Source organism: Coptis chinensis, chromosome 6 (genome assembly GCF_015680905.1).
Source record: "Coptis chinensis isolate HL-2020 chromosome 6, ASM1568090v1, whole genome shotgun sequence".
Taxonomy (NCBI): domain Eukaryota; kingdom Viridiplantae; phylum Streptophyta; class Magnoliopsida; order Ranunculales; family Ranunculaceae; genus Coptis; species Coptis chinensis.
The window spans coordinates 79,828,924-79,843,915 of NC_141461.1; the positions used below are offsets into that span (position 1 = coordinate 79,828,924).

General features: G+C 44.0%; 2 protein-coding genes and 1 long non-coding RNA gene across 4 annotated transcripts; all 3 read left to right on the plus strand.

Annotated features, from left to right (window-relative positions):
• The first annotated feature begins 1,645 nt into the window (after window positions 1-1,645).
• LOC147494712 (uncharacterized) lies at window positions 1,646-4,460 on the plus strand. Of its 2 annotated transcripts, XR_015200154.1 has the most exons (4): window positions 1,646-1,729; window positions 3,575-3,711; window positions 4,022-4,130; window positions 4,336-4,460. It is a non-coding gene; the product is annotated as an uncharacterized LOC147494712 (long non-coding RNA). The 2 variants fall into 2 exon arrangements; XR_015200153.1 differs by having other exon boundaries at window positions 3,575-4,130.
• Window positions 4,461-5,140: 680 nt separating this feature from the next.
• LOC147494713 (uncharacterized) lies at window positions 5,141-6,644 on the plus strand. Its single transcript, XM_086568223.1, has 2 exons — window positions 5,141-5,227; window positions 6,243-6,644. Exons 1-2 carry the CDS (start codon window positions 5,141-5,143, stop codon window positions 6,642-6,644), a joined length of 489 nt encoding a protein of 162 aa, XP_086424349.1.
• Window positions 6,645-9,901: 3,257 nt separating this feature from the next.
• Window positions 9,902-10,285, plus strand: LOC147494714 (uncharacterized). Its single transcript, XM_086568225.1, has one exon. The coding sequence runs from the start codon at window positions 9,902-9,904 to the stop codon at window positions 10,283-10,285; it is 384 nt and encodes a 127-aa protein (XP_086424351.1).
• Window positions 10,286-14,992: the final 4,707 nt, after the last annotated feature.

Below are 14,992 nucleotides of genomic sequence, written 5' to 3' on the forward strand. Positions count from 1 at the left end.
TTGGCTGGGGCTGCTACTGCTAAAGGGCCTATGTAGCAAAACCATGGGCTTAGGGGCCGAAAAATTGGTCAGATAGACCACAGTATACATACATACACTAGCTCGATCAGTTATTCTATGTTATTCTTCCCCACCACTTAGCATCGCCTCCCACCCCGACTTACATTTTCTTGAAATGGGTACTATCAAATATAGCCTAATTATTTGTTGGTATAAGTATATCATGGAAAAATTAGACCTACCATGACCAAAGCAAGAAATAGGAGAAAAAGTTAGAAAATTAAGAAAAGGGGAAACCTGTATATATGCTTATAGAAAATCCAACTTCTCCATCTCCCACTTCTCTCTCTCCCTAATTTCTGCCACTAGCTTTTGCGAGTTGAGGGAAAATCAGTAGACCAAAGATTGTAAACTTGCCACGCACTAACTCCACACCTCTAGACTAGTATGGTATCAACTTATTGAAAAAATAAAAATAAAAATTGAATGGCTACGAGGAAGAAAGAGGATTGCAAACGGTTTTTAGATCTCGGTTACAAAGAGAAAGCTGGAGGATGAGAAAAGGGTAAGAACTATCTAGTCGATTGCCTTCACATTGACCAATTGAACTAGGTCAGTTATTCTTATCTTTATCTTCTTCAAATTCGAAGCATGGCTGGTGATTTATGGTAGTTTGAAAGCTCAGACCTGTGATTTTACAGATTGTGTAGAATCCTAGCCAAAGCCTTAGGCTTCAAGCTTCTAGATTTGGAAGTTACTGATGCTTCTCTTTTACTCAATCACACACTAAATTTTTTTGGGGATTTCTGAATGAGCTTGGTTTGGAGGTAATTCTTTTTACCCATTTTGCCTTTGATTGGTTTTGATGCTTTTGGATACTCAACTTTTTGTCTATTTTATTATATTTGCTAAAATGGTATATTGTTGTCAAATCCACTGGGAATTCTATGTTTCACAAGTTCCTGAACTTTGTAGAAGGGTTTGATTTTTCTTTTTTTTTTATAGGTTTTTTTTTTTTTTTTTTTTTTTTTTTTTTTTTTTTTTTTTTTTAATGGGTTAATGGGAGTAATGACGTGTCTGCGGTGTGCCTGTGTCTATGCTGCACTCCCAATGCTTTTGTTTATTTCAAAGCTGTGTGTATACTTGCAGTGATCAATTTTAGCATGATGGTTAACATTAGCAATAGTATTTCCCTCCCCTTGTTTGATGTTGGTATTCTTCTGATTTTGCAATTAGCATTATATTGGTGGTAGTAGTTAATCATAGTAGTGTCTTTTGGTCACACAATTTTCGCATCTTAAAAGTTGCTCGGAGCCACTATGTGCTTAACTAATCCTTAACATGTTGCCTCACTTTAATTACATTCAATATAATTGGTCAACTACTGTGTGTGAGCATCTTGAACCAAGCAATAGCTGGTCTGCTCCAAGTGAGGAAGTACCATCATAACTTTTTTTATTACCTCTCACGAAGACTACCAGGGGAGGATAAGAAGATAATAAAAATAAAGTCTATGATTAAAAATAGGCAAATTCAGGTTGCTGAAATACAATTTCATTTCCTCCCTCCTTTTTTTTTCCAGTCTATATGGTGTGAAGTGAAATCTAACATTTATATATGTTTCAATTTGGTCATGTTCTGTGTATTTTGGAAGATGATTGACCGTGACCGAGGAGAGAATATGAGGATTAGACCTGGAACAGTTGGTTTGATCTCATCCATTTCTAAGGTATTTAACAAGTTGCCTGAAAAAATAAATAAAAATCGCCCACTGCTCCTTTTATATTATGCTGTTGGTTTTATAGTTTTTCTTTTAGTTTCTTATATTACTTAAAGAGTCCGTTGTTACTTCCTCATAAAGGATGGGTTATGTTGTATTGTTGTCCAAGTATGTTGCGACTTGTGAATTGCTTTTTCTTTAAATTTTCTAGCAGTTCTTGTAAGTATGTTGCGACTTGCGAATTGCTTTTTCTTTAAATTTTCTAGCAGTTCTTTAAAAGGGTTGATGTTGGTTTTTGTTTATCTAGAAGGAACAATTGAAAAAGGTGGTGTTAATTATTTGGTTTGGGTTTAGGGAGATATACTACTATCTAGGAAGCACGAATACCGATACGTGACACGGATACGACACGACTCAGATACGCGGACACGACATTTTTCAAAAATATAGGACACGGATACGTCATGGACACGTTTGAATAATATATATATAAAATATTATATAATTGAGCATTTTTCACCAAATTCAAATTAAAATGACAATTCTACTTCATAAAATAACCAATTCAAACACATTAAGCATCAACTTACATGTATAACTTGGATTCACTTAATCTTTCTTCTCTTGCATCTCTTCTTACCTTGGATTTTATTTCATTTGTTTTTTTTTTTGTTGAAGTTCCAAAAAAATTTCTTGTATGTGTGAGATTACTGTCCCCCGCGTGTCGGAAATTAAAAAATTAATTATAAAATCGGATACTCCAAATCGTATATCTGACACGTATCGATCGCGTATCGGGGTGTATCCGTGTCGGACACGTATCGGACGCGAATCCGTGTCGGACATGTATCGGACACGGATACTTCGCCCTTAGGGACGTATCGGTGCTTCATAGACTACTATGGTAGGATTTAGGAACTTTGTACTAATTAGTTATTTGTTTGCGATAACAATGGGAACTTTGGGTTAATAATTAGTTATTTGTTTTATATTTAGTAATGATGCTTTGCAATAGATAGTTTAAGTAAAGAATTTGTGTTTACCTACATTGGATGGTCATAGTGGTACTGACAATTGCATGTATGTTAGTATGTACAATTGTTCAAAATAATTCACTGTTATCAGTTTTGAAAGAGGAGATACTAAACAAATAAAAACCGGGTGGTATTGGCTATTTGGTTAGTGAAGTGACAGTGACGTTTGCACGGACTTTGGATTTGGTACCTTGATGTACTTTGAGTTCTTGGACTTAGTAATTGATTTAACGAAAGCTTCATAAGTTTCAACATCAATGTATTATTATATCTGTGAGTGGCTTCTTTTACCATTTTTTAGTATAGTGAATCAAGGGAGCACCATTAACACCAAATGGAACTTAGGTCCTGACTTAATGGTACTCTTGCCAGCTTTAGCTTATGTTATGATAGGCTCATTTCATATCTGATCTATTTTGGTGTCATTTATATGCTTTCCCTTAGCAAAACTGTTTGCTAGTGTTTTTTTTGGTCATATAAAGTATAAAAATATAATATAATGGAGTTAAAACTTTAGTTTCTTTTAGGTAACAATTACTACAAACTTTTGGGGTTGGTTGACACAAGGGTGACTTTGTGTCAGAACACAGGTTCTGAAGTTAATAATCTTTTGGGATGTGCTTGTGATGCTAAAATTCACCCTGATGTTCAACTAAGTTTAATTTTTAGTATACCTAGATCTAAGTTTGAGTTGCACTTGAGTATGCGAAAGTTAAGCTTGGCATTTAATAAAAAGAAAAGCAAATGTTCTTGAAATGAATTGTTAACTTTTTTTCTTAGGTATTTTATGGTGTCCTATTCCAATATTTTGTTGTTGTAGCGAATAAGAAGCCATTGGACTTCAAACTCTTGAACTTGTTGGTTAAACCATTGATGGAGATAAGCATGGACACTCCGTACTTTGCAGCAATTTGTGCTCGGCGTCGTATACATCATACTAGAGCTCAATTTTGTGAGGTAGTTTCCAGCTTAAATAAAGCAACTTCCTTGTTCTAGTTTTTTTCACTAATGCACAGACATCTTGCAGAGACGAGTTCTTGTCCTTTTATGAAGCCATTATTTCTTTTGAGTATCGGATGCGTTGTCCAATAACACGTGGGCGTGACATTGCCATTGGATCTTTCTTGTACTCCATGGTTCTCTCCGTATGTGTACTTCTTTTAAGTGACTTATTGTCTTACTATTTTGTTTGCAACCTCAGCCCTTGTTTGATTGAGATGCTAAAGTTGCTGGATATGAATGTTGTTTGATATACTTTGTTCTGCAGGTCACCAGATAGTCCCAGAAGCTAGTTCTGCCTAGAAGTTGTCATATTTCTTCGAACTCTACTGATGTCAACATTGGAGGCAGAACCCAGATCACTTCAGCATTCTCAAGTATGATCTAACCCAAGTCAATGAATTTCTCCTTGCATTGAGAACAAAATTTCATTAGGAGTTCACTTTTTGCTACACATTTTAACAACACACTGAACCCCCTCTTTCTTTACGCTCAACAACCCCCTATGCACAGTTTTATAGATGATTTAAAAAGTGATCGACGTACTAATTCTAATTGTCAAACAATTTTACTATCTTTCAGAACTCAAGGTGCTTAAGCCATGGATGAGGTTACTTGGCCACGTATCTAACATTCAATCAATTGATTTTCTGTTGGTAATGAACATGGATGAGGACTCTTCTTTTTTCAGCTATGATAATTCCAGGTATATTTTCTTTGTGGGATATTTATGTTTACTTATTTGCTCTGTTATATTGTTTACTGTGGCACCTTGAAAGATTTATGTCTATCTGCGTGGGACTTTTATCTTGGTGAAGGGCAGCACCACTCACAGACCCTGAATGTATTCATTACCTGCAAGGCTGGTGTAGTAGCATGATGTGGAAAAGATGACGGGGTCAGCGGTGCAGGGGATAAGGTGTATAATACTGAAGAGAGAAGGAGAGCACGTGATTGTAACCGTGGAACCCTAGACCGCAGGTGTCCCAGGTACGGAGGGGAGTCGGACCGTAAGATACATGGACAGATGGACGACCCAGAAAAGAGGGGGTCGATATAAAAGGAACAGTGTGAGTGCGAGAGAGGGAGAGGAAAAAAGAGAGAAAAACAAAGGGGTGAGTTGTATCGTGCTCATACATTTGGCGCCGTCTGTGGGGAACGACAAGAACAAGAGAGTAATGGCACCAAAGAAAAGAGTAGGTAGACCTAAAAAGGTGGCGGTGGAGAATGTAACGCTGGATCTAGCGCCGGATGGTGTGATTGACGGGGAAGGAGATCGAAGAGAGGAGCGGGAAACTGAAGAAACGAGGCTGATGAGAGAGGAGATCGCGAGGCTGAGGGAGGAGAATGAAGAACTGAGAAGGGAGAGAGAAAGGGAGGATGGGAGATGACCGAGGAAGAAGAAGGGAATGAGGGATCTGACGGAGAGAGAGCTGAGGAAGATATGGCGGGACCATATCTGGTGGAAAATTCGGTAGCAGGGTTGACTATGGAGGAAGTCCAGGAGATGATAGACAATGATAGGGAAGCGAACCGATGACAAGAGAAAAATCAAGGAGGAGCGGCCAGTCAGGTGGTGGCGGGGTTGAACCGTAACTTGTTGGCAGACAAAATATGGGCATCAGAGGTTCTGAAGCAGTTCGCTCAACCTAGATTCGAAAGGTATGATGGTAAGGGAGATCCGGCGGACCACATCCATCATTTCCGGCAACAGATGCCTCTGTGGCAGGAAGTGTGGTATGATGGTCTGCGATGCATGATGTTCCCAGCGAGTCTGAAGGGAGGAGCATCGATTGGTATTACAGGTTACCCACGGGGAGCATAACCAATTTCCAGGAGTTGGAGCAAGCATTCATAGATCACTTCATACACCAGAAGAAACGGGTGGTAGATATCGCGGCACTATTCAATGTGAGACAACGATCCTCGAGTCAGTTAGAGACTTTTTATGTCGATTCAAGGCAGAGACATTGAAAGTTGAAAACCTGGATGAACGGACAGCGGTGATAGCATTTGAGAGAGGGTTGCGACCGGGAACAGGAGTACATCAATCTGTGGCGAAGAATGAGATCGCGACTTTGCATTAAGTTTATCCGAGGGTGGAGAAATACATAAGGTACGAAGATACAATGCAGAAGGATTCCAGAAAGTCGGGAAAAACAGTATTGTCATTGGAAAAGGGGAGTGAGTCTAGGAGAACGGAATCCACCGGGAAAGAAAGAGTGGGATACCGCGGAGATCGCACACGGGTAGCGGGGACACGGGAGGGTGTCCGAAGAGAGTATCGGGAGAGAAAACCATACAGAGAGACAGAGCAGACACCCCTAAACAGACTTTTGAGCGAGATCTTACCCTTAATCAAGAATCTACCGGGGTACGAGGGACCGCGGAGCACACCAATAGAGATACCTGAGAAACCGTTCTGCGATTATCATCAGATGCGGAATCATGAGACTAATGACTGTTACGCATTGAAATGGTTGGTTCAGAGGATGGTGGAAAGAGGGGTGATGAGAGAGTTTGTGAGAAGAGAGCAGAACGAGGGACACATGCCGCCTCCAGGAAGGATATTGGGAACTATCAATATGATATGCAGCGGTAAAGTCCTAAGTCACAATGCTCATAGAGACAAGATATGGCGGACGGCGAGCATACAACAAATCAGTGAGAGGATGGATAGACCGTGGCAGAATTCAGGAGCGACACCAGAGAAGGACATGATAGTGTTCAGCAGCGTAGATCTATGGGCAGTGGACTCGCCGCATGAAGACGCCCTGGTGATTACAGTAGCTATGGGGAACTACATGTTAAAGAGAGTGCTCATCGATTGTGGAAGTGCGGTGGACCTTCTATTCAGAGGGGGCGTTGGAAGATATGGGAGTAGATCCTAAGCAGCTGCGGCCTTCACATACCAATTTATACGGATTCAATGAAAGTATGATTGAACCCATGGGAGAACTTTTGTTGCAAGTAACAACAGGTCCGGTGACCGTTTTCACGCGATTCATGGTGATAGATTCGATTTCGCAGTACAATGGGATCTTAGGGAGACGATGGATCCATGAGATGAAGGCGGTACCATCCACATACTATCAAGTGATACGGTTTCCAATACCTGCCGGCGTATATGAGGTTTACGGTGACCAAGTGACGGCCAAGAATAGTCACAGGGGCACCGTGAAGCGATTGATCCGTGGACCGGAGGGAGAAGCTTCTGACCCCAGAAAAAGGTGAGCATAGCAATTACAGTGCGCCTCGGTGGAGGGGGAGTTGGAGGCATCAGAGGGACCGAAGACGATTGATGAAATCGAGATGGTAAATATTGGGGAAAGAGAAGAGGAGAAGTTCACGGCGGTAGGATCCAGTTTTCCAGAAGAATGGAAAGATAAGTTGATACAATTTTTATCTGAGAATAAAGATGTTTTCGCTTGGACAATAGAGGATGTCACCGGGTTAGATCCTGAGTTTGCGTGTCACCGGTTACACATGAAAGAAAACGCCAAACCCGTGAGACAGAAGTTGCGCTGCATCAGACCTAAATATGCGGAGGGAATTCGCGAGGAAGTGGCGAGGTTGAAAAGAGCTGGGATGATCCGAGAAGTGGAGTTCACTGACTGGTTGTCTAACATAGTCGCGGGACCAAAAAAGAATGGCAAGGTCCGCATGTGCGTCGATTTCACATATGTGAATCTGGAATGTCTGAAGGATAGTTACCCGATGCCGCGAGTAGACGAGTTGGTGGATAGGACGGCAGGATTCAAAGTATTTTCCTGTATGGATGCATCGATGGGATACAATCAGGTAGCGATGTATAAACCGGATCAGGAGAAGACGGCCTTTTGGTGGAGGGGGGTACCTATTGCTATATGAGGATGCCGTTTGGGTTGAAGAATGCGGGAGCTACCTTCCAACGGCTAGGGGAGAGAATGTTCGAAGGCAAGATCCGAAAGGGAATGGAGATTTACATAGATGACATGGTAGAGAAGAGTATGTCGGAGGAAGAACATATAGAAGGATTGAGAGAGACGTTTGGGATATTGAGAAGATACAATTTGAAGTTGAACCCGGAGAAGTGCACATTCGGGGTGACAACGGGAAAATTCCTGGGATATATCATTACCCAGCGGGGAATTGAAGCTAATCCCGAGCAGATAAGATCTTTGGTAGAGATGCCATCACCACGGAATGTTAAGGAAGTACAACGTCTAGTCGAAAGGGTCGCAACTTTGAATAGATTCATCTCCAAGTCATCCGAGAAGTGTCGTTCGTTGTATAGATTGTTAAGGAATACAACTGATTTTGTATGGACCACGGAGTGCGAGGAGGCATTCCAAGAGTTGAAAGTATATCTGGGCAAAGCACCTCATTTATGCGATCCGGGCGGGGAAAAGCTATATCTGTATCACGGGGGCCCGCGAGTATCTTTGTTAGTTCCGTATTAGTCCGCTTAGCGGACAAGGTGGAGAAGCCAGTATATTTTCAGAGCAAGACTTTGTTGGATGCAGAAACCCGATACAGTAGGATCGAGAGGTATGCCTTGGCATTAATTTTCTCCACCTTGAAGCTGAGACCCTACTTTGAGGCACATGTAGTGGTGGTAGTGACGAATCTGCCACTATAGCAGGCTTTGAAGACAGAAAAGTCTGGCCGAATGTTGAAATGGGCAATGATGTTGAGTTCATATGAGATACAATATCAGGTAAGGACCGCAGAAAAGGCACAGGAGGTAGCAGAATTTCTGGCAGAGTTTCCCGCGGAGGATCCTACTTGGGGAGAAGAGATGGTCATGGAACCGGAGAGAGAGGTAGAGCTAGACTTGTTAGACCCATGGGATAAGAGAAACGGATGGAGAGTGTTTGCCGATGGGTCAGGGACGAGCACATGCAGCGGCATAGGGGTTGTGCTGGTTACGCCCGATAATGACAGAATAGAGCAAACTATGAAATTGGGGTTCGTGGCATCCAGTAACGAGGCAGAATATGAAGCAGTAATAGCAGGATTGAGAATGGCCGAGGACTTGGGTGTGACGGAGATCACAGTGTACTCCGATTCGAATTTAGTCGTGTGCCAGGCGAATGGAGGATTCGCCGCGCGATGTCCCCGAATGGCGAAATATTTGGAGGTGTTGCGTAAATGGTCTTCCTATTTCACGAGTTTTAGATTTATTCATTTGGGCCGAGGTGAAAATAGGCATGCCAACGCCCTGGCTTATGTTGCTGCAGCAATCCCAGGGTTAGAAGAAAGGATGATTCAAGTGAGAAGGTTGGAAAAAGCAAGCACGGAGGGCACGGCGGATATATGCCAGGTCGCAAAGGAACAGGGGAGTTGGATGGATCCTATTATCCACTTTTTGGCGGAAAACGAGCTGTCCGACACAAAGGAGAAGAGAAGGTGGCAAGAGACGTCCCAAAGATATGTTCTACTCGAGGGGGAATTGTACCGGAAAAAATTTAACGGGCCGCTGCTAAAATGTTTGAGTCCGCGGCTAGCAGCTGAGGTGCTGGTCGAATTACACAAAAGGGATTACGGGAGCCATTCTGCAGGAAGAACTACAGCTCACCGGTTGCTGACACAAAGGTATTTCTGGCCCCACATGAAGAGAGATGCAGTGGAGTTTGCCAAAAGATGCGACAAGTGTCAGAGGTTCGCACAGTTAATATCGCCCCAGCGGAACCTTTGCACAACGTTTTCACTCCCTGGCCTTTTGCTATGTGGGCAATGGATATAGTGGGGCCGTTGCCCATGGCCAGCGGGAAGCGAAGATTCATGCTCGCAGCCACTGACTATTTCACGAAATGGATTGAGGCCGTACCTTCGCAACAGGTGAAGGAGACACAAGTGATCAAGTTCTTGTGGGAGAACGTTATCTGCCGGTTTAGATTACCATATGCCATCATAGCGGACAACGGGACCCAGTTCACCGGAGCAAAAGTGGCTGCCTTTTTGCAAGCGTACGGGGTGAAACAGAGTTTCTCAGCCCCTTACAACCCGGAGGGTAACGGACAAGCGGAGTCATCCAACAAGACTCTTATGAACAATTTGAAGAAGAAGTTGGAAGACAAAAAGGAGCTTGGGCAGAGGAGCTGAATCATGTACTTTGGGCCTATCGGACTACCCTCAGTCCTCCACTCAGGAAACCCCATACTCCATGGCTTACGGTGTGGAGGCCGTGATACCTTCAGAGATGGTTGCAGCAACAACGCGGACAAAGGCAGTGGAGGAGGGTTCAAATTGGAGAATATTAGCAGCATATATGAATCTGGCGGAAGAGAAAAGGGATACAGCCCACATAAAGTTGGAAGAGTACCACAGAAGGTTACAGAGACAGTATAACAAGAGGGTCAAGCCGCGACACTTTCAGATAGGCGAGCAGGTCCTACGCCGAGTGACTTCTAGCACCAAGAGAGAGAATGAAGGGAAATTAGGGCCGAACTGGGAAGGGCCGTATACTGTGGTAGATGTAAGAGGAGTGGGAACCTACAAATTACCGGACCAAGGAAGGCAAGTTGGTAGAGAAACCATGGAATATTAGAATGCTCAAAAAATTTCACACTTGAATGTAACAAAAAATCAGAGCAAAGATATGTAGCTGTGTGTAAATATATAATACAACGGCGCTTTTGAAATGAAATTGTTCACTGAGATGAGTTCAGAGTCATGTAGGAGGCAAAGCAAGGGGCCCCAAATGGCTTCCCGTGTCTGTAACACCGTGAAGTGATACAAAGCACACATGGGGCATTGAGCCCCAGAGTATAGAGAGAGACAGAGTGGGGGAGGAGCCTTGCGCTGACATACGAGTCTTAGAATAGAGTGGGGTAGCGTGGGGGACGAGCCTTGCGCTGACATACTCACATTATTGAGCAGAGGACAAGAGGAGTTGTCATCATCCACGGAGTGGGATGAGCCCTTCGCGGACGAGAGAGTTGAACTACACGTGGGGCATTGAACCCAGGAGCAGCAAAAGCCAGCGGAGGGGATGAGCCCTTCGCCGATACAAGCCTGGAGAGGAGCCGGTGGTGAGTGGAGACGTCCCAAGTGAATTAGTTGGTCGTGGAATAGAGGTATGAATGCACGCGGATCGTGGAGACAAACCTCTTCTGGCTAAGTAACTAAGCAGAAGGAGGTCGGCCGGGGAGGAATACTAACTATCAATGTCAATACCGCAAGATCACAGGAGGGACATATATAGACGAGGGGAGAGGGGGGTTGTATGTACAGTACAGATAAATCAAACATCGGAATCCATAGCTAAAGAGACAACCCACATGAAACGAAAAACAAGCATTCTTTGAAACAAAACGAACATCAAGTGTTTACAAAACAAAAGGAAAGGTAAACTTGGTAAGAGTTCAATAATTCAGAGATGGCATAGTGCATAGAAGAGAAGCTAAAACTATTCATTTGGGGGGTTGTCCTGAGTCCGGATGTCAGAGTCTGCGTCCATGGCCGGGGGTGCGGAGTCATTAGTAGCGGCTGCTAGAGTGGATGGGTCCTCTTGGCTGGGGGGATCGGGGATGACATCAGTGGGTTGTCCGCCTTCTAGTGTAACATCAGTTCTATCAAGCTCTGTGGTGTGGGGCCTTTCGGGGAGGAGTCTCCCTTCTCGAGTGAGTCGTAAGTGCTATTCTTGAAGTTTACGTACTACTCGCTTGTCGGCTAACAGTTTAAAGTGTTCGTGCAAAGCTGCCATGTCGGCCTGGTGCTGTTGCTGCAAGGCTGTGGAGTCAGCCTGATGTGTTTGCTTAAGGGCATCCACGGATTCTTGATGTTGGCGAGCAAGAGCGTCCAAGTCGCGCTGGTGTTGTTGAAAAAGTTCTTCCCTCTGTCGTTCCAGGCGTTCAGCGGCTTTGTCCATGTCACGCTGGTGGGTCAACTCCGCGAATCCAAGCTCATCTTGGGCCCGGGTCTTCGCAAGGTTGGCGGCCTCTAGATCGGATTGAAGCCCTACATAGGCGCTTTTTAAGCCTTTAGGCCCACAGAGTTCTTTCTCAAGGGATACTACTTTGTTCTTGGCGTTGAGGAGTCCGCGAACCATATAAGAAATGTCCAAGCTTACCTAGAATCATAAGGCGAGAGGTATAAAAAAAAAAAACGTACCCTTTCCCAATTGGTATACAATGACGTGCGATGCTGATCGAACGAACCCCGATCAGAGTACATGATGTCTTTCGGAAGATGAGCATTGTAAAAAAGTGAGGAGGCGACGGCCGCATTATCCAGGGCAAAGTCGGCAGTGGCAGCCTGCGGTCGCCTACCTTGAACACGGGACGAAATTCTTCCACAGGGGGCAAATTTGAAGCAGGAGCCTCGGGTGGACAAGGTTCTTTGCCAGGACGGCGAGTGTGCGAGGAAGGGACTGCGGATTGGAGGGGTTGGGAAGGAATGGGCTCATGATCTTCAGAGACAGAGTTCTGCTGGGTAACTTGGTTGGATTCAGCAGAGGAAGAAGTCCGCGGTCTCTTGGTGGGCGGAGCTTGGGCAGATACATTGGTCTCAGGGACAGGGATCTCCATGACATCGTCATCCCCGTTGGAGTCGCTGTCAAACAGCTTCTGTTTGCAGATATCCATATTTTCAGTGGGGGAAAGGGGAGAGGTGTATTGATCGTCCCAAGTGGATATGGAGCGGAAGGAGGGAATGTCTTCAGGAGCAGTGTAAAGGCGGGGTTCACAAGATTTGCGTGACCGTGAGGAAGGTCAGGAATGATGACGGTGCGGGCTTGGGTTTTGAGATCTTTTTCTGGGAGGGGGTGAGGCTCGCAGTTTCCTTTCTTTGGGAGGAGGGGGACGATAAAATGGAGCAGAGAAGCCACGGAAAGTTTGTAGAGCAGGGACTTGCAATAGGGGAGTAGCAGTGGTAGGGTTGATACCTAAGAATTCGGCTTGACCAACACCAAGATCGCGAAGTTTCTGGAAGACAGGACAGGAGATGCCAGAGTAAATTTGAGATTTAGAATCCTAGCGCCAACCTACAAAATGGGGAAATGCGTCGGTTAGTGGATAACGATGCGGATGTACGAAGAGATAAGAATAGTAAAGATACTCACCACGGGCTATGAAGGCGAGATGGTTAAGTGTCAGTTCTGGAGGCATGTCCGTGGACAGAAACTGCCCCGATACATATAAAGGGTAGTGGTGCCACACCTTGTCAGAGGTAGTGACGCGGAGTAGGAGGGGGACTTCGAGGGCCTGCATAAGGAATGACCGGTACCCCACAATCGACGTCTTTGGTGCTCTTCTTGAGAAAGTAATGGGAAATGATATCGCGACTGGTGATCTGAGGGTCACCAGCTTTGTTGTACGAGTTTGCGGCAAACATTGTCCGCCAGAAGTTCCCAATGCCTTGGCATGGGGGGATATTAAAGTGATTACATACTTCAATGTCCAGGCGGGTGAGGGGAAGCCGTAGATCGGCAACTATTTGACCACAGTGATCACGAGACACCCCGGTCTGCGGGGAACCAGGTGGGGGTAATGGGTGGTTGATGACACATGCTCTAGACCAATACAGGCAGGGATGCCATAAGCAACCCTAATTGAGTCTAAATTAGGGCGGCGGCATCGGGACGGTGGAGGTAACGGGGGACCTTGACGTCCCGAAGTGGATGGTACCGCCACAGACGATGTAGGGAGTGGAGACGATGCCCCAAGGGATGGAGATGAGCCCGATTCATCGGATTCACTGGTCGATATCAGAAAGGAAGAGGAACAGACGCAAGATATGAACCAACCCAAACAACCAAATCAAACAAAAAGAGAAGAAGGCCAGAAAACGTATCGGTGGGAACAAAGACAAAGATGATAGACCTGGAAGAGGGTGCCAAAAGTGGGGTAGAATCGTTGGAAGAACAATGGAATTCGTGCTAACAGAGTTTGATCGAGAAAGCAAGAATAAAGGCAGAGCAAGAAAGGTAGAAGAAAGAAATGAGAAAGAGGGAGAATGGAAAGAGTTTAAAAGGAGTGAGGGGTAAAGAGGTAAATGCAAAAAGTGGGTGAATTCGAGGAGTCGGGGTGGCAATCCAGCCAGGACAAGACACGTGGGGGCGCGAGACACGAGGGCGGCTGGAACATGCGTGATGATGATAGTTTACCTTGCACACAAATCGATGAAAAAGAGATAAGGGCGAGGAACAGAAAGGACAAACGGTGAAGGTTCTCGACCCTGGATCCTTTAACAGGACCGTGGAGTCGAGAAGGGGCATTTGTAGTAGCATGATGTGGAAAAGATGACGGGGTCAGCGGTGCAGGGGATAAGGTGCAGAATACTGAAGAGAGAAGGAGAGCACAGGATTGTAACCGCGGAACCCTAGACTGCAGGTGTCCCAGGTACGGAGGGGAGTCGGACCGTAAGATACATGGACAGATGGACGACCCAGAAAAGAGGGGGTCGATATAAAAGGAACAATGTGAGTGCGAGAGAGGGAGAGGAAAAAAGAGAGAAAAAAGAATAGTGTGAGTGCAAGTAATAAACCATGCATGTGATATTTGAAGAACCTCACAATTCATAATGTATAATAACGTTTCACAAAAAACACTTACGTAAAAAGGATATCAAAGTTATAGGTGGCATTTGCGAAAATGCTACCAAATTTTTAAATTATAATTTCACAGATGCCATCTGAAGTTAGTTCTTAAAAGGCTCTTCAGTTATGGACTACTACTTGTGCATTTGATTAGTTATGCATGTTTGTCGACGTTTAAATACTTCTTTGAGTACATCGCAAATTAGATAAGAATCTTACTGTTAACACTTTTGCAAATTGAAGCAGTGGGGTACTAACATTGTACATATAGATTCGAGGGAGAATTTTGGAGTCCGTTGGAAGAATAAAATGCTCGACAACGGTTCAATAGACATTAACATTTAGGAGTACTAAGTGATGAAAAGGATAATTGCAGTGATGCATTGAATTTTATATTTGTTAAACAATTAATGCTTGTAATGATACTTTTGTACTTGGAATATAAGAAGTATGATATCTTTTTATTGAACTTCTCAAAATTTTTTGTTGATTAAGATGTGTTTGAATGCTTTGTCTCCAGGATAAAATAAAATTAATTTCAAATTCAAGCTTTTCATCAGCAATAACCTTTTGCAACACATGAAACGGTGGCCAAAGGTTGATTTATAGTACCACAGTTGCAACTTTTGCAGGTGAAAAGATTTAAGAATTGAAATATCAATTATTATTTTTTAAAAAAAATGACTCTGCCACGGTCTATAGCCATAGCAAAGCAGA

Bases quoted from the DNA above. Each gene is read 5' to 3' on its own strand.
- LOC147494713 (XM_086568223.1), top strand. From the start codon at position 5,141: ATGACCGAGGAAGAAGAAGGGAATGAGGGATCTGACGGAGAGAGAGCT. The intron at 5,228-6,242 runs GTAGCAGGGTTG...TGGTTGGTTCAG, and splicing joins CATATCTGGTGGAAAATTCG to AGGATGGTGGAAAGAGGGGT.
- LOC147494714 (XM_086568225.1), top strand. From the start codon at position 9,902: ATGGCTTACGGTGTGGAGGCCGTGATACCTTCAGAGATGGTTGCAGCA.